At 43.7% G+C, this 19,200-nt stretch overlaps 1 protein-coding gene and 3 long non-coding RNA genes across 4 annotated transcripts; 3 read left to right on the top strand and 1 right to left on the bottom strand.

Annotated features, from left to right (window-relative positions):
• Positions 1 to 2,167: 2,167 nt before the first annotated feature.
• On the bottom strand, positions 2,168 to 3,520 carry LOC133737556 (G-type lectin S-receptor-like serine/threonine-protein kinase LECRK3). Its single transcript, XM_062165083.1, has one exon. The coding sequence runs from the start codon at positions 3,518 to 3,520 to the stop codon at positions 2,168 to 2,170; it is 1,353 nt and encodes a 450-aa protein (XP_062021067.1).
• A 327-nt stretch (positions 3,521 to 3,847) lies between these two features.
• On the top strand, positions 3,848 to 5,201 carry LOC133740253 (uncharacterized). Its single transcript, XR_009861090.1, has 2 exons — positions 3,848 to 4,395; positions 4,449 to 5,201. It is a non-coding gene; the product is annotated as an uncharacterized LOC133740253 (long non-coding RNA).
• Positions 5,202 to 5,760: 559 nt separating this feature from the next.
• On the top strand, positions 5,761 to 7,834 carry LOC133736299 (uncharacterized). Its single transcript, XR_009859494.1, has 3 exons — positions 5,761 to 6,062; positions 6,736 to 6,814; positions 7,778 to 7,834. It is a non-coding gene; the product is annotated as an uncharacterized LOC133736299 (long non-coding RNA).
• A 5,165-nt stretch (positions 7,835 to 12,999) lies between these two features.
• Positions 13,000 to 15,290, top strand: LOC133740903 (uncharacterized). The gene is made up of 3 exons (XR_009861491.1): positions 13,000 to 13,518; positions 14,192 to 14,270; positions 15,234 to 15,290. It is a non-coding gene; the product is annotated as an uncharacterized LOC133740903 (long non-coding RNA).
• The last annotated feature ends 3,910 nt before the right edge of the window (positions 15,291 to 19,200 follow it).

A 19,200-nucleotide genomic window follows, 5' to 3' on the forward strand; every position in this document is an offset into this window, starting at 1 on the left:
GAACCTCAAGAACAAAAGCCCAGAAAATTCCAAAACAAGAACAAACAAACACTCAACCCAGATTCGACCATCTAGCAAATCCATAAACACCAACTCTCTGCCAAAAACCATAAACATACCCCCCAAACCTCACTTTACACCCTCAGAACACACCGGGGGAGAACAGATCAAACCCCAAAACAAAAACAACAAAACCCAGAAACAACACAGATCCAATGAAACAGGAGTAGGATTCGAGATACCAACCTCAAAGCAAACTTTGGTCTGATCGAGAACGCTTGTCTTCACCGGTAAAGATTTCGTCCCCAAGATCCGATAACTCGAACAGATTTCGCCCCCCGAAATTCTCTTCACAAATCGCAGACGAACAGAGCTTGAAGAAGACGACGAACAGGTTTGAAGTTTTCGCAAAGTGTCAAATCTCGCTAGGTTCCCCCCCCCCTTTTATGTCAACGTCAAAGAATTCTAGGCCGTCCGCTCAAAAACGACATCACGCACCAGCCGTACACGTGTCCCACGTCTACACTTACTCTCCGGATTAACTGAGGCGACGCCTCGGTTACAAAATCCATAATTACTCGCATTAATGACGAGAAGAAGGCCAGCCTGAGGAGGCACACCTCCACACGCTAACCCTTTGGAGGCGAGCCACGTGTCGACCACCTTCAGACGAAGCGTCTAAGGGAAGTAACTGGTATAGGGGCAGAAGTCTCCGCTAAGCGAAACTCCGCTAGCGAAACTTCTCCCTTGCCACCTTCCAAGGAAGAAGTCTCCGCTAAGCGAAACTCCGCTAGCGGAACTCCTCCCTTGTCACCTTCCAAGGAAGAAGTCTCCGCTAAACGAAACTCCGCTAGCGGAACTTCTCCCTTGTCGCCTTCCAAGTGACGAAGTCTCCGCTAAGCAAAACTCCGCTAGCGGAACTTCTCCCTTGTCACCCTGCAAGCGGGACATATTCCGCTACCCGACATCGCTAGCGGAACTCCCTTTCCATCTTGCAAAATCCGTACTTTGCTGAGCACAACACCGCTCAACAAAATACCGCTAGGCACGTCTCCGTGACACTGCTTCCTGCTACAACCAGCGGGGGGATTTCCGCCAGCGGCGGATCCTGAGGCTACGCCTCACTCTGACAACGACCGCCACGCTGCGTTACGGTCAGACCGTCCCTACGGGACACGGGGACTTGTCAACAGTCTACGACGGCCCTGATCAGGCACGTTGACCCCCGCCACTTGGGTACTAAAGATTGGGCTTGCTACCCAACACCCTCTGCTCCGTGCAGCCCCCCCTCAACAAACAATTTACCGACCATCCGGAGGTCCATCTTAGCCGGGGAGTGGGGGACTTCCTGGGGGGCCTAGCAGCGGCCCACCCGAAAGGGTATAAAGCGTTTGCTCAGTAAATCCATGGTTGACAACGCACTGACGCTAATTATGCTGTTGAAAGTCTAGCGGAAGGTAACGCTTCGAACCGCTGAGCAACTCCCCAACCAAGATTGCCCTCCTTGACTGGGGACTTGGGGGACTTGTACATACATGTACATTTGCAAGCATAATTAGCTATAATGAGCCACGCTCATTGTACCGCCAGAGGTACCGATTCCCGCCAAAGGTACCGATTCCTGCCAAAGGAGTAGCCTACGGATACACAGCCAGCCGAGCTACAGCCTGAGCCTCGGTCGCCCCCAGATCACCGCCGACGTGCCGCCACTCGCCGTGCCAAGATAGCATCAGAAGCACCTGACGCTGGGAACTGAAGCACATCAGTCCCACATCGAAAACAAGGAGAAGATCAGCCTTCCCCTCACCTATAAAAGGTTCTCTCCTCTCTCCTCATTAATTACGCATTTACTACTCATTTATTGTTATGCTGTCTATATGCATCGACTGACTTAGGCATCGGAGAAGTGAAGACCGCCCAACGCGGTCTCCCTCTGACGCCCTGTCTTTCATTTGGCAGCTAGCGAAGATCACCACATCCTCGGAGTAGCGGTCCGCCCACCGGACCCGCGTTAAACGAAGGTTCGGCTACCGCCGGACTTTGAGCATTAACAGTAAAATATAAAGTAAGAGAGTTTGGGAGAATAGAGAAATGAGAATGAGGGAATATGATGTATCTTATTGAGTAGAAAACCCTCCCTTATATAGAGATGAGGTTAGGGTTTAAATTACAATATCCCTAATTGGATAATTACAAGAATGCCCACTAAATAATAACTATTTACAACAATTTCAACTTTTTTTCTTCCCTTGCTCACCCTATTTGTACCTGAACTCTCATCAGTAGTACCCTTTTTGACAAAGGTTGTCACCGCCATATCGGTTGGGCCAGTTCTTCCAAATCTTAGGGGAAGTTTTTGTTTTTTGCACTGTTGGTCCCTAAATACTGCAACTTCACAGTTACAATCCATCAAACAGTCCTCTTTACAAGCAGTCTTATCCAATGATAGAATAGAGTATGGAGTGTTTTCCCAATCTATGTTATCCACATCAGCAATAGAATATGAAGTTTCATTCTCACCTTTGCAACCAACTGCACTCAAGTTTCTCTTGCAGCCTAAATATCTTTGGCCCTCGTAGATGAAAGTGAAACCAGGGAGACATACACAAGAAGGTTCCTGTTCCACAAGTACACAATAAGAATTTAGGCCACAGAGGCCAAGAGGAGCACACTTATTATCAGTTGATGACCACTCAATTGACCAGGAACCATTCTTAACCAAACTGTAGGAGTACAACCGGAGTATTCCATCAGCATCAATCGTCAGACGATAGCCAGGATACATAGAAAGGCCTTGCTGACCGGCAATACTTTTTATCTTGAAACCAGTGGAATTAAGAAGATAGAGCCCCCCATTTTGATCAAGATTGAGGGACACATTGTTCCCAGCTCCGACTGTCCCAGAGGCCCAATAAGCATATTGATCAGTACTCAATGTAAATGGACCAACTGGATACTGAACTAGGTTGCCATCACTCTGCATGATCACCTGAAACCTTCCACTTGCGTGATTCATGTTTGAGATGGAGGAGATGAGCTTTGTTCCAGCCAACAGACGCTGCCCCGATACAATGGTATCTGTTGGAACATCAAAAGTCTGCCAAATGATCTTTGAATCAGAATTGTAGAGGACAAAGTTACCTGAATCAAGCATGGCGGCCCTGAAAGCAGGCTGGGAAGAATTTGAAATTGGTATAAGGAAGGCATTCTTGCTGGTTGAACTGAGCTCAACTCCACTGTCCCTCACAGTCAATTGAACATCATTAGGAAGTGGCTCTTGTTTAACAGCATCACGATTTGCTGTCCAGATGACTGTTTTCGGATTGGTTTTCTCGAACCAGATGCCTACAGCAAGGTCATTTCCTTGCCTGTAGAAGCCAAAAGCAAACTGACCCGAATTCGATAACCAGTATGAGTTGTTATTGGGATATAGAGAAGCACCTAGGCTGATATTCCCTTGTTGAGCAGCTGCAACTTGAAGAAGAAGAAGAAGAAGAAGGAAAAGAAAAATTGCAGCCATATTTGAGTTTTTCATGCTTTAGAGACCCTAGCTTATATATAAAATAGCTTTGGATCCTTCAAGAGATGGTACCTGTATCAAGCATTTTTAATGTCAAGGCCTCAATCAGTACATGTGAAAAAGAATATCATCAACCTATTCAAGAATCCAAGTGCCCAACTCTGGATTTCCAGTAGCTTTGACTAGTGGGTAGTGGCAGCCCTAAATCTATTCAATTCAACTGGATTGAAGTGTCAAAACGAGTAAGAAAACAAGGAACAAGTGTTGGAGATGGGTACTGTTAGTACAACATGTGTTGTTGGCATTCCATTAACCACAAAAGTATTCATAAGCCATGTGATGATCTTAATTATATATTTCTATGTGCTCTGCTTTCTAAACATGAGATGGTGACTTTTGCTGTCCATGCAGGTTGTGCGCAGTGGTCTTCTTCTTCACTCTCATGCGTGGGTATCTTCTCTTCATGGTGATCATTCTGTCAAAGCATGGAGGATTAATTAAGCACCATGTGGTGGCATTGCTTTTCAGACATGAACATGGGAGCTAATCTTTCTATACTCACAACCTTGCTGTTAAAGAACAAAGGAGGGAGCCTTTGCATCTGGCTTCGATATCGTCTTGCTGCCATAGGAGAAAGAAAGAAGACCATGGCAGCTTGGTTCTCCACCTTCTTCTGACAAGAACCTTGCTGTCATGGAAGAATGGAGGAAACCACAAATCAGCTTTCAATCTCTCCTTGCTGTCCAAGATGGAAGTAGGAAGCAAGTGCCTATTCACCTCGTGATCTTCTGGTGATTTGTTAGTATTAACATATTGGCAAGGAGAGGCAATATCCCATTGAGATGGATCCGGGTGAGGAAGAAAATCTTGGAGAGGTAATTAATATCCCCTTGAGATGGATCTGGGTGAGGAAGAAAATCTTAGAGAGGTAATTAATATCCCCTTGAGATGGATCCGAGTGAAGAAGAAAGGTGAAAGCAACCATATCTTTTCCTTGCTGTCCACTCAGTGTAATCATGAAGACCTTGCTGTCTAAAATGATAGTGGGAAGCAAGCAACTGGTGATCATTCATACATGAACTTAAAGACCAAGTATGATAGTTTGTTTAATTGCAAGTATGGATATCTTGCTGTCGAAGACAGGTGGCCTTGTTCATCTTCATGGAAACCTTGCTGTCAAAGATCAAAGTGGGAGACAATTGCAGCAGGGTTCCCCATTTTAGTTGGTTATCTTGCCGAAACACAAGGCCCTACTCCAACCAAGCTTCTAGCAACTTTGACAGAATGGAATTCCTTCTTCCTCCTATATATACATGGGTATTCTGTTTGTTCTAGGTATTGAAATCGTGTTGAGTTTCAATCCCTTGATTGTAAAAGAGTCAGACTCTTTGTTGCTCTGTTTTGTTCCATGTTGAAAACAGTTTGTGAGTCTGTCCAGTAAGGATTGCAGCAGTCATTGCAATCCCACAGTTAAATGTGTAGTCTGTCCAGTAAGGATTGCAGCAGTCAGTGCAATCCCAGATTGTAAGTTAGTCAGTTCAGGAGGGATTGCCGCGGTCAGTGCAATACCTGAGTTGTAACTTTGTAATCTGTTTTGATTAGTGAATCATTGGGTTCTCAAGAGTTAGAGCCCCGCAGTGTTTTTGATCTCAATTGAGGTTTTCACTGCGTGACCAAGTTGTGTTGTGTTGTGGAATTTTCTGTTCTCTGCCCAGTATCCAAAACACGTTCATCCTTGTATTTACAGGTACCGTTCCATTCGGTTCATTTCTGTTTCTCACATACTGGTACATTTTTCATCCAAACATTCTTGTCAATTGAAACTACTCAACCGTTTGACAGCAACTAATGTAATAACCTGTTTTAACAACTCTTAGTGGAATTACTGTTAATAAAGGAAAAAAGGGGCAGACAACTTTCTGATTTTAGGGAGTAAAGCTCGGAGATGTGTTTATTTGTCCTGTTTATGCATAATTGGTGACAGTTAACAAGCAGACTAGCATCTCTCTCTCACTCACTCTGTTTCACTTAAAAAAAACAGAGCATTAGTTCTCTAACTCTGTTCTTCCTCCATCAACCACCTCCAGACGTCGGATCACTCCCTTTGGCTTCGCCTGAGGCTGCTCTACCTACTGGACGTCGTCTTTTTCCCCAGCACAGCCTCAAGGTCCGGCAAACCAGCTCGACCCGGTTGCACCCGAAAACGAACCAACTCATCCTCCTCGTGTTTCCGGCCACCAATTCCCCCCAAACTTCATCCTCGAGCTCGCCTCAACGTCCTGAAGCTCCTAGAAGTGGCCTTGCACGGCGGCGCTACTCGTGGTGGCGGCTGGAAGCCAGACCCGATCAAATCGAAAACCGAAGCTTCGAGCAATATATCTCGCGCTACAGGACGTTGTTTTGAGTGTTTCTTGAACTGGTGAACTCAGAGTGAGGATCTGAACAACTTTCCAGAAGGTATCGAGGCCTGAAGTTGCAGTTTTTACGTCGAACTAGGAGCTCGCCGGTTTCTGGGTTTTTCCGGCCAACCGACTGGTTTGAGGTAATTTCTATTCCTTCCGGTCATTTTAAGACTTCGTGCTAGTTATGAAAGTTGTCAAGCATGATGAGAGGAAGAAGAGCAGCCCGGCCCCGACACCATTGGTGGTGGTCGGCGGCGGCTCTGCCACTAACTCCGGCGGCCCTTTCCGGCCACCTCCGGGGATCAAAAATATAGTTTCTGTGCATTTTTAGATTCTATATTTCAATACGATCATTTCGATATATTATACGCAATTTTTGGATATCATATGATTAAGTTATGAATTTTACGATTTCGATCGATTTCGATCATTCGATTTGTGATATGTGAAGATCGGACCGTCCGATGGACTTGTAGTTTTGATATGATGATCTTATGACTGTCCCAGTGGCTTTGTGTGGTCATGGGCGAAGATCCGACCGTTGGATCTTCGTATAATTGCTAAACAGTGATTAGGGAGGCGATTCGTGAGAATCCGTCCGTTGAATTTTCGTATAAATTAGCGGAGATGTTAGTAAGGACGATTCAGGAAGATCTGACCGTTGGATCTTCGTGATGATTTTTGGAGGATGATCCTAAAGGCGATCTGTGAGGATCCGACCGTTGGATCATCATTTAATTTCGATCCGACCGTTGGATTGTCGTTTGATTATGTTTTTGAGTTATTGGCTAAGTTAAGGTCATGTCTGATTAGGTGATCGACGGTTTGATTTGGCGGACGATTCGTGAAAGTGTATTTTGAGCTGTTAAGAAGACGCAGCGGGAATTTAGAGGTGAGTAAACCTCACGTGGTTCATATTACGAACCGAATAAATTTAATTACCTTATTTTGTCGTAATTGTGTGAAAATATTTATGGAATAAATATTTGTTTTAAAATCATATGGACTTGATCAATTACGGTCCATAGGTAAGTAAAATGATTTTTTACTATACAAATGAAATTCTCGGTTTTATTGCATGTGAACTATAGTTGGTATTAGTGATTATCCCTGAGCGGATAATTACGTATATATATATTTACGTGATTATATGTGAATGGTGTGACATTGAAGAGTGTGGAATTAGGATGATTAAATTATTATGAATTGACATGTGACTTACCATATTTATATGTGATGAACATGATTGATGAGTTCTTGTTAATATTCATGATTTACATTTGAGGATGTATAGAGTTAGAGAATGTAGGGTTCTGAGGATGAGGTGTCCGAAGTTCGACGGTTAAGGATAACCGGAGTGTTTGTGTGCTGAGGACGGGGATGTCCAAGGTGCGACGGTTTATTATTAACCGAAGTTGTGTGCTGAGGACGGGGATGTCCAGAGCGCGACGGTTTATTATTAACCGAAGTATATGGTGCTGAGGACGGGGATGTCCAAAGCGCGACGGTTATAGTGTTAACCGAAGTATTTTTGCCGTTGCTTGACCCTAGGCCAAGGTGTCAGAGGTAACGAGGCAGTTAGAGCTCTAACGTGTTATGGGATGGGACCAAAGTGGTGATGGTGTTGTGAGATAGGACCAAAAGTGGTGATAGTGTTGTGTGATAAGACCAAAGTGGTGATATTGAATTGGTTTGACGTTTGCGTCGTGGATGTTGAGATTGTTGGTTGTGTTGTTGAGTTATAAGAATTGTAATTTAAAATCAACAGTTCTTTCTTGTTTACTCATACTGGCTGTAAAAAGCTTACAGGGTTTTGTGTTGTTGCAACTCCCGGTACACTATTCAAATTTTGTAGCGGGTAATCCTACAGGTCAGGAGAACCAGGACGGTGATCGGGCTGCTTAGAGTAGTGTTATGTAAATTACAGCATTATATTGTGAGGTTTGTTATGCTCATTTAGAGCTTTGGAATTTTACTTTGTAAGAGTGAATTGTAATAATTAACTCGAGGTTTTCGAGTTTTTGTGTTGAGAGGCGAGTGATGTGTTTGTTGTGAGAAAAAAATTCAGAACGTTATTTGTATTAATTGTTTATTCATGTTTCGGATTTGAATTGGTTATTCAAAATTCGGGGTGTGACAGTTTTGGTATCAGAGCGTAAGGTGCATATTTGGTGATGTGTCAATACTTTCCGAGTGATGGCCCGTCTGCAGCGGATCCCCATCGTGTGCTCTTCGGTATTGGCTAAGTCATTGGGTATGTGTGAGTGTTAGGAGTCGTTTAGGCCGCTAAGTAGTCCTAGGAACGTGAATACTTTTCTTGTAGTATCGACTTGGTTAATATGGACTAGTATTGACTTATACTATGTTGAGTGTTATACATGTATTAACCAAACATACTATGCTTCCTAGGTAATGGAAATTCCGAGGGGTGGGCCTAGACGTCGTGGTGGGGGTGTAAGAGAAGGTAGAACTGGTGATAGAGACAGGTTCCGTCCCATAGAGGAGCTTTATGATGATGATGTAGAGTCTTCTATCGGTGTACAACCTACTCCGCCCATGGGTGAAATGGCTGACCCTGGTCGTCTGTTGAGATTGGCTAGAGACATTAATCATCTGGGAGCAGCCAAGTTTCATGGAAGCATGGATTACAGGGTGGCTGATCAATGGGTCGAGGATATGGAGAATTATTTTGAGATGATGGACTGTAATGAGATCGAAAAGAGGAAGTTAGCCACTTTCATGCTAAAGGGTGAGGCTAGGGTGTGGTGGAATTGTATGCAAAAGACCATTGATGTGACCACCCTGACTTGGGATGGTTTTGTGAGACTATTCCGAGAGAAGTACTTTCCAGCTTCAGTGAGAGAAAAATTGGAACGGGAGTTTCTCTCACTAACACAAGGGAAGATGACGGTGACAGAGTATGAGGCAGAGTTCTCTAGGCTATATAGGTTTGTGAAATCAATGGATGCTGAGGATTTGGCCAAGAAGTTTCAGCGGGGGTTGAATGCTTCCATTGAGCGTGATGTGGCCATTTTGGAACTGAAGGTCATGAAGGAAATTCTAGCAAAGGCTCTGATCATTGAGCAACAGAACTTGATTCATAAGGAGAAGGAAACAGCTGAGAGGGATTTTCAGGGAAAGGGAAAGGCAGTGGCAGGTAACAGTGGATCCAGAGACTTTAGGGGTGGATACTGGAAGAGACAAAAGACTCAGTTCCACCATCAGGCCCCAGCTAGAGTAGCAGCAGCTCCTCTTCCTCCTATTCGGGCCGTACCTGTCAGACAAGTTGCAGCTGCAGCGCCTGTGAGATGTTATAACTGCGATGAGTTGGGTCATCTCTCTAGGGCTTGCACTAAACCCAGGGCTAAGGGATGCTTTCGTTGCGGACAGACTGGACACCTTGCCAAGGACTGTACTCGACCCCGTGTTGGAGGACAGGGTAATCAGCAAAGGCTCTTACCTCCAGTACCAGCTAGAGTCTTTGCAATCAGTCAGAGAGGCACTGGGGTGGAAGGTACCTTATCTGTTTATAACTATCTTGCTAGAGTATTGTTTGATACGGGAGCCTCCCACTCTTTCATATCTAGTTCAGTAGTGGATGTGTTGGGATTGATTGTCATGCCTCTTACTAGATCATTATGTGTTACATCACCTCTGGGTGTGTCTCTTGAGCTGGATATGTTTTGTGTTGATTGCCCTATTGGGATAGGTGGTAGAGAGTTCTCTGCATCATTGATTGTGATTCCGGATCACACATATGATGTGATTTTGGGTATGGATTGGTTGAGCCCGAACCATGCATTGATTGATTGCTTTAGGATGATTGTGTCCTTCCGTATTCCTGGACAACCAGTGTTTCATTACCGTTGTCTGAGGTCCGACGTTGCCATGAGGGCAGGGATTTTGGCTCATATTGAGTCAGGGAGTAGTATTTCTGAGATTACAGGGATTCCTGTAGTTTTAGAATATGCTGATGTGTTTAAGGAGATACCAGGGTTGCCTCCAAAAAGGGTAATGGACTTCTCCATTGATGTGATACCAGGTACTGCCCCTGTATCGAGAGCACCCTATCGGATGACTCCAGCTGAACTTCAGGAGTTGAAAGTTCAGATTGATGGATTACTGGCTCAGGGGTTCATACAGGCTAGTGTATCTCCTTGGGGTGCACTAGTGCTGTTTGTGAAGAAGAAGGATAATTCACTTCGATTATGTGTGGATTATCGGCAGCTGAACAAGGTGACCATCAAGAACAGGTACCCTTTACCTAGGATTGATGACTTGTTCGATCAGCTTAGAGAGGCTACTGTGTTCTCAAAGATTGATTTGAGATCTGGATATCACCAGTTAAGGGTGAAGGATGAGGATATTCCGAAAACGGCGTTCAGGACCAGGTATGGACATTTTGAGTTCCTTGTCATGCCTTTTGGCCTAACTAATGCACCAGCAGCATTCATGGACTTAATGAACCGTACGTTCAGTCCTTATTTAGATCAATTTGTTGTGGTGTTTGTGGACGACATCTTGATTTATTCAAGGTCGTCTAATGAGCATGAGGAGCATTTGCGGATTGTACTACAGACGCTGAGAGAGAAGAAATTGTTTGCCAAGTTTGAGAAGTGCGACTTTTGGCAGAAGGAAGTCAAGTTCCTTGGTCATGTAGTTTCGAAGGATGGAGTTTCGGTAGATCCTTCGAAGGTGGAAGCGGTGATGAGTTGGAGTCGCCCTACCACCGTTACGGAAATCCGTAGCTTCCTTGGATTGGCAGGGTATTACAGGCGATTCATTAAGGGGTTTTCTGGTATTGCTTCAGCTTTGACCAAATTGACAAGGAAGGACGCTCAGTTTTTATGGACGGATGAATGTGAGAAGGCTTTCAACGAGCTGAAGACCAGGTTGACTACAGCACCAGTGTTGACTATTCCTACTAGCGGTGGTGGTTTAGTTATCTACAGTGATGCATCTCATCAAGGCTTGGGGTGTGTGTTGATGCAGAATGGTTGTGTTGTTGCTTATGGCTCTAGACAACTGAAGGTTCATGAGCGGAATTACCCCACTCATGATCTAGAGCTAGCTGCAGTGGTGTTTGCCTTGAAGATTTGGAGACACTATCTGTATGGTGAGAAGTTCGAACTCTTTTCTGATCATAAGAGTCTGAAATATCTATTCTCCCAAAAGGAGTTGAACATGAGGCAGAGGAGATGGATGGAGCTCATCAAAGACTATGATTTCACTTTGGAGTATCATCCTGGAAAGGCCAACGTAGTGGCAGATGCTTTGAGTAGGAAGCCCCGAGTAATCATGGCATCGCTTATGGTACAGGAGTGGCTCATGTTGGAAGCTGCATCCGAATTTGACCTTATGCCCACAAGAGGTGGACATGAAATCTTTCTCGGTAGTATGACCTTACAGTCTACCTTGATTTCCATGATCATTCAGGGGCAGACACTTGATGAGTTTGCCCAGGCGAGGATTGCAAAGATGACTGCTAATCCTAATGTGGAGGGCCCTTCTGAGTGGGCTACTAGAGCAGATGGGGGGTTGAGATTTCGAGGAAGATTGTATGTTCCAAGTGTTGATAACCTCAAGGAGGAGGTCATGCGGGAAGCTCATAGATCTCGATACACGATACATCCAGGTGGTACTAAAATGTATATGGACCTACGAAGACAATTTTGGTGGTATGGAATGAAGAGGGATGTGGCGGAACATGTGTCGAAGTGTCTTACATGTCAGCGAGTGAAGGCAGAACATCAGAGGCCTGCAGGGATGCTACAACCATTACCGATTCCGGTGTGGAAATGGGAAGATATCTCCATGGACTTTGTGACTGGATTGCCTAGGTCCAGGCAAGGTTATGACTCAATTTGGGTGATTGTGGACCGATTGACGAAGTCTGCACACTTCCTTCCTGTGGCAAAAACTTACTCAGGGGATGCGTTGTGTAAGTTGTATGTGAATGAGATAGTAAGGCTGCATGGTGTGCCTGTTACAATTGTTTCTGATCGGGATGCTCGTTTCACTTCAGAATTTTGGCGTAGATTCCATAAGGCATTGGGCACAGCTTTAGCTATGAGCACCGCATTTCATCCACAGACAGATGGGCAAACTGAGAGAGTGAATCAGGTGATGGAGGATATGCTTAGAGCTTGTGTGATGGACTTTAAGGGAAGTTGGGCGGATCACCTACCATTGATAGAGTTTGCCTACAACAACAGTTATCACGCCAGCATCGGCATGGCCCCGTATGAGGCTCTTTATGGTAGGCCATGTAGAACTCCTATCTGTTGGACAGAAGTAGGGGAGAAGGGACTCTTTGGTCCTGCACTTGTTCTGGAGACTACAGAGAAGATCACTACTATTCGGGATAGGATCCAAATAGCACAAAGTAGACAGAAGAGTTATGCAGACTTAAAGAGAAGACCAGTTGAGTTCGAGACGGGTGATTACGTGTTCTTGAAGGTCTCACCTATGAAAGGCATAATGAGATTTGGCAAGAAGGGAAAACTCGCACCAAGGTATGTTGGACCCTTTGAGATTTTAGAAAGGGTTGGGAAAGTGGCATATCGTCTTGCCTTACCTGTTAGCATGTCTGGTGTACACAATGTCTTTCATGTGTCTATGCTCAGGAAGTACGTCCGAGATGAGTCCCATGTAATTGATCATGGTACGATTGAGGTAAACACGGATGTAACCTTTGTGGTTGAACCTGTTCGTATCTTAGATAGGTCTACGAAGAAGCTTCGTAGGAAGGAGGTTAATCTTGTGAAGGTGCTGTGGAGTCATCATGACGAGGGCGATGCATCATGGGAGTTAGAGTCTGACATGAGAGTGAAGTATCCACAGCTCTTTGCGGAATTGGGTGCTTGAATTTCGGGACGAAATTCCTTTAAGGGGGGTAGATTGTAATAACCTGTTTTAACAACTCTTAGTGGAATTACTGTTAATAAAGGAAAAAGGGGGCAGACAACTTTCTGATTTTAGGGAGTAAAGCTCGGAGATGTGTTTATTTGTCCTGTTTATGCATAATTGGTGACAGTTAACAAGCAGACTAGCATCTCTCTCTCACTCACTCTGTTTCACTTAAAAAAAAAACAGAGCATTAGTTCTCTAACTCTGTTCTTCCTCCATCAACCACCTCCAGACGTCGGATCACTCCCTTTGGCTTCGCCTGAGGCTGCTCTACCTACTGGACGTCGTCTTTTTCCCCGGCACAGCCTCAAGGTCCGGCAAACCAGCTCGACCCGGTTGCACCCGAAAACGAACCAACTCATCCTCCTCGTGTTTCCGGCCACCAATTCCCCCCAAACTTCATCCTCGAGCTCGCCTCAACGTCCTGAAGCTCCTAGAAGTGGCCTTGCACGGCGGCGCTACTCGTGGTGGCGGCTGGAAGCCAGACCCGATCAAATCGAAAACCGAAGCTTCGAGCAATATATCTCGCGCTACAGGACGTTGTTTTGAGTGTTTCTTGAACTGGTGAACTCAGAGTGAGGATCTGAACAACTTTCCAGAAGGTATCGAGGCCTGAAGTTGCAGTTTTTACGTCGAACTAGGAGCTCGCCGGTTTCTGGGTTTTTCCGGCCAACCGACTGGTTTGAGGTAATTTCTATTCCTTCCGGTCATTTTCAGACTTCGTGCTAGTTATGAAAGTTGTCAAGCATGATGAGAGGAAGAAGAGCAGCCCGGCCCCGACACCATTGGTGGTGGTCGGCGGCGGCTCTGCCACTAACTCCGGCGGCCCTTTCCGGCCACCTCCGGGGATCAAAAATATAGTTTCTGTGCATTTTTAGATTCTATATTTCAATACGATCATTTTGATATATTATACGCAATTTTTGGATATCATATGATTAAGTTATGAATTTTACGATTTCGATCGATTTCGATCGTTCGATTTGTGATATGTGAAGATCGGACCGTCCGATGGACTTGTAGTTTTGATATGTTGATCTTATGACTGTCCCAGTGGCTTTGTGTGGTCATGGGCGAAGATCCGACCGTTGGATCTTCGTATAATTGCTAAACAGTGATTAGGGAGGCGATTCGTGAGAATCCGTCCGTTGAATTTTCGTATAAATTAGCGGAGATGTTAGTAAGGACGATTCAGGAAGATCTGACCGTTGGATCTTCGTGATGATTTTTGGAGGATGATCCTAAAGGCGATCTGTGAGGATCCGACCGTTGGATCATCATTTAATTTCGATCCGACCGTTGGATTGTCGTTTGATTATGTTTTTGAGTTATTGGCTAAGTTAAGGTCATGTCTGATTAGGTGATCGACGGTTTGATTTGGCGGACGATTCGTGAAAGTGTATTTTGAGCTGTTAAGAAGACGCAGCGGGAATTTAGAGGTGAGTAAACCACACGTGGTTCATATTACGAACCGAATAAATTTAATTACCTTATTTTGTCGTAATTGTGTGAAAATATTTATGGAATAAATATTTGTTTTAAAATCATATGGACTTGATCAATTACGGTCCATAGGTAAGTAAAATGATTTTTTACTATACAAATGAAATTCTCAGTTTTATTGCATGTGAACTATAGTTGGTATTAGTGATTATCCCTGAGCGGATAATTACGTATATATATATTTACGTGATTATATGTGAATGGTGTGACATTGAAGAGTGTGGAATTGGGATGATTAAATTATTATGAATTGACATGTGACTTACCATATTTATATGTGATGAACATGATTGATGAGTTCTTGTTAATATTCATGATTTACATTTGAGGATGTATAGAGTTAGAGAATGTAGGGTTCTGAGGATGAGGTGTCCGAAGTTCGACGGTTAAGGATAACCGGAGTGTTTGTGTGCTGAGGACGGGGATGTCCAAGGTGCGACGGTTTATTATTAACCGAAGTTGTGTGCTGAGGACGGGGATGTCCAAAGCGCGACGGTTTATTATTAACCGAAGTATATGGTGCTGAGGACGGGGATGTCCAAAGCGCGACGGTTATAGTGTTAACCGAAGTATTTTTGCCGTTGCTTGACCCTAGGCCAAGGTGTCAGAGGTAACGAGGCAGTTAGAGCTCTAACGTGTTATGGGATGGGACCAAAGTGGTGATGGTGTTGTGAGATAGGACCAAAAGTGGTGATAGTGTTGTGTGATAAGACCAAAGTGGTGATATTGAATTGGTTTGACGTTTGCGTCGTGGATGTTGAGATTGTTGGTTGTGTTGTTGAGTTATAAGAATTGTAATTTAAAATCAACAGTTCTTTCTTGTTTACTCATACTGGCTGTAAAAAGCTTACCGGGTTTTGTGTTGTTGCAACTCCCGGTACACTATTCAAATTTTGTAGCGGGTAATCCTACAGGTCAGGAGAACCAGGACGGTGATCGGGCTGCTTAGAGTAGTGTTATGTAAATTACAACATTATATTGTGAGGTTTGTTATGCTCATTTAGAGCTTTGGAATTTTACTTTGTAAGAGTGAATTGTAATAATTAACTCGAGGTTTTCGAGTTTTTGTGTTGAGAGGCGAGTGGTGTGTTTGTTGTGAGAAAAAAATTCAGAACGTTATTTGTATTAATTGTTTATTCATGTTTCGGATTTGAATTGGTTATTCAAAATTCGGGGTGTGACAATTAAATATTGATTTGATTACTTCAAAATTTTCATTAAACAATTTCTAGTAGCAAAGACCGTTTCATTGTCAAGGGAAGAAGTGATCTTTGACGCTCAGGCATCAGCATGAACAGCAGATCACTCAGTTTTTCAACCCGAAAAGTAACAAATTCTTCATCAAAATTTTCCAAAACTAAAACAAGAATTGATATAACAGACCATTGCTTCTTGATTCTGTCTAGCAGTAGTGCGGTTTTATTAGATTGGACAAGTAAAACGGACATGATTCTCTTCTTACACCATCCTGTTTTTGCTGCACAAGCATTCCCCAAAAACAAAAACCTATTTTCCTTGTATTTATTTTCCATCCCAAAAAATGGAAACCATTACAATTTGATCTAAGAGGGCATGATCTGTTTGGTCACGGTGTCATAGCTCAACTGCATCCCCAACCCAACACCCAAACCTTCATTAAATCCCCTCACATCCTCCTCATAAAATGCCCTTCACAATACCCACTTTGCATCACTAGCAATATCCTGTACATTGTACATTGTAATGTTCTGTTTATTATGTCATAAAAAAGAAGTTCTGTTTATTCTTTTTTCGACAAATCGATCTATTAATCAAATATAAATGGACAGAGAATCAAAGCTAGCTGCTATGTCTTGCGTGTGTAATTGAGAGAGGCCAAGTCAGTGTAGTGTGTAGGGCAGTGCTCCATATGGAAGAGCGACCTTTGAATTTTCTCGATTGCGTCCAATATGGAGTATGGGGTATAAATTGGGTCTTACACGATAAAACCAAAGACTACTACTATGGGTCACCACCCCTCTCTTGTATTTTTCTCTTCGAACTTAATTTTCTTTTTGTTTATTCTGGAGCCATGTACGTCCAACTTCTTCCTGGGTTCAAAGACCTAAAGTCAGTTGGTATAAAGCTATGAAAAAGGAATGCTACAATACAAACATATTCACACACAAAACCCTGTCAATCTCAAATGGATTTTGATAAGGGAAAATGTCATAATATCCTAATTTTCCTAACTCTCTTCCTTCACCATATTTATGGATTTCTCCATTCTCCATTATCCATAAAATAATTAATTAATTGATTAAGATAATTTTAGGAGAAGCATGGAAAGGCCCTGCGCCTCATGGCGCCTCCACCATGCTAGACCGGCCGGCAATGGCCGGCGCCGCCTACCCTCTGCAGCCATCACTTTGCTTTGACGACAAGAACCCTAATTCGACTTCTCTCTTTACTTCTAACGTCAATTGTGACTTCATGACTCAACCAAAATCCTCATTGGCTGCTTCTAAAGCCCATCTTTTGTTCTGCAAAGCCTTCCTGCTCTTTAGCAAAATTAGGGTCGAGACCATCCTATGCAAAGGACACTAAAGAAAATATTTCATTCTTGCAAAGAATCCAGGGTGATATTTATGGACCTATCCAACCATCTTGCGGACCATTCAAATATTTTATGGTGTTAGTTGATGCATCAACACGCTGGTCACATGTTATGCTATTGTCCACAAGGAACGCTGCATTTGCTAAACTCCTAGCACAAATCATTAAGTTAAGGGCTCACAACCCTGATCATCCTATTAAGTCAATACGTCACAATACTGGAGAGTTTACATCACAAACTTTTGATGATTATTGCATGTCTATTGGGATTGAAGTTGAACATCCAATTCCTCATGTTCACACCCAAAGTTCACACCCAAAATGGTCTCGCAGAAGCTACCATTAAACGACCACAAATGGTTGCTAGAGCATTGGTAATGTGCACCATTCTCCCTATTTCTGCTTGGGACTATGCAATATTGCATGCAGCTGTGCTGATTCGTTTGAGACCCACTGCCACTCAACCCTTTTCTGCGTCCCTGATGGTTACTGGGTATAAGCCGGCCTGATGTCTCACACTTACGCATATTTGGGTGTGCAGTTTATGTACCAATTGCGCCGCTACAGCGCACCAAAATGGGTCCTCAACGACGATTAGACATTTATGTTGGATATGACTCTCCAACTATTATTCGCTGCTTAGAACCCTTGACAAGCGATCTCTTTACCGCTAGATTTGCGGATTGTTACTTTGATGAGACAGTCTTTCCGTCGTTAGGGGGAGATAAGAGCACAAATGTTCAACAGGAACGACATGAATTGTCGTGTTCTATCCCCACTTTGTCTCATCTTGATCCCCGAACCGCACAGTCTGAAATTAAAGTGCGGAGAATTCTCAATCTTCAGAATTTAGCAGATTCGATGCCTGATGCGTTTACTGTGTTCGCTCAAAAATCGTCTTGGCCGCGTGTCACTGGGCCGAGGGCTTCTTTGGCTTACACGTGTCCTTCTAGAGTTGTGATGTGTGCGCGGGCGTGCCAACTAGCGGCCTGTAGGCCAAGCGAGGTTTTGTTCTAGATTGTAGATCTTGCGCCGATCTGACTTCTGATAAGTTGATTGTGGGCCGAGGAAGGATCGATCTCGGCCGCGGGGTTCTCTCTGCCTTGAATGCAAGGACTTTAGCACGGATCGGCCTTACCTAGCCGCAGTGCTGTGTAACTCGGTGATTGAGGAGAAAGTGAAGTGATGATGACTCTTTTTGTGATTTTCTTTATGAGCGCAAGAATGTAAATAATGCAAAGTAGAAGTGCAGCAAATAAAGATAAACAACAAGAATATAAACCGCGGGAAATAAAGTGCAGACAAAGTAAATAACGAAAAAATAAATTGTATAAATGTAAAGAACAACAATGTAAAGTGAAGGAGAGATAAATACCGGTAAAGAAAGCGATAAGAAATAAACACGTAAAGATTGATAAGTGTTGTTGAAATGTATTGAGATAAAATTTGTGTAATCATGTAGAGCGTTTGGTCGAGGACCTCTAACAATGAAACCTATGGTCCTTTTTATAGTGAAACTAAACTACTGAATGAAGGAAAAGAAACAATCTCAACCTTTGATAGCTAAGACCGCATTGATTACAAATAGAACATTATTCATGTTTGTGATATCGTTATCAATGATTGATTCTTTCATGAGCAATCAATCAGATCTTGTAACTAATGATTGGCAATAACACCTCCTGATGCTCATTCAAGTTAATTGCCCCAAACTTCGGTAACATTTCTCCTGACAATCAACATCTTTGATGTGCCGCGGCTAATTAGCCGCGGTCATTCATTACGACTTGTGGGTCCATTTGGTCTCTCCCGATCTAATAACGGTTCTCTGCACACGTTATCTTAGGTCATAAATTTGACAATAAACATTTAATGTGCCGCGGCTAATTGAGGATCAACTTTGTAAATCTTTAATGTGTCTCGGCTAATTGAGAATCAACTTTGTAAATCTTTAATGTGCCGCTGCTAATTAGCCGCGGATATTCATTACACTTTGTGGGTCGGGCCCACCTATCTGCCACGTGAGCCTTGCCAAATATTGGTTCAAACATGCTGATATAGCTAAAGTGACAAGATCACACATACCTGCTGCAAACGTGCCTGCAAGGATTGATGTCCCTAGAATTAGAGGACATGATGCCACCTCAAGAGAGACTGAGCATGGCCCCAAAGTCCCCTCCTATGGTGACGTCGTGGCTAGGCCCATGGCTCCTGCCAGGAAGTGCGGGAGGCCCAAAGGTTTGATGGATTCTTGCCAAAGAAAGAAAGCGAGTTTGGCACAAAACGATCCAT

This window comes from Rosa rugosa, chromosome 3, assembly GCF_958449725.1.
Source record: "Rosa rugosa chromosome 3, drRosRugo1.1, whole genome shotgun sequence".
Classification (NCBI taxonomy): domain Eukaryota; kingdom Viridiplantae; phylum Streptophyta; class Magnoliopsida; order Rosales; family Rosaceae; genus Rosa; species Rosa rugosa.

What these genes read in the sequence shown, in the direction of transcription:
- LOC133737556 (XM_062165083.1), bottom strand. Translation starts at nt 3,520, where the DNA reads ATGGCTGCAATTTTTCTTTTCCTTCTTCTTCTTCTTCTTCTTCAAGTT.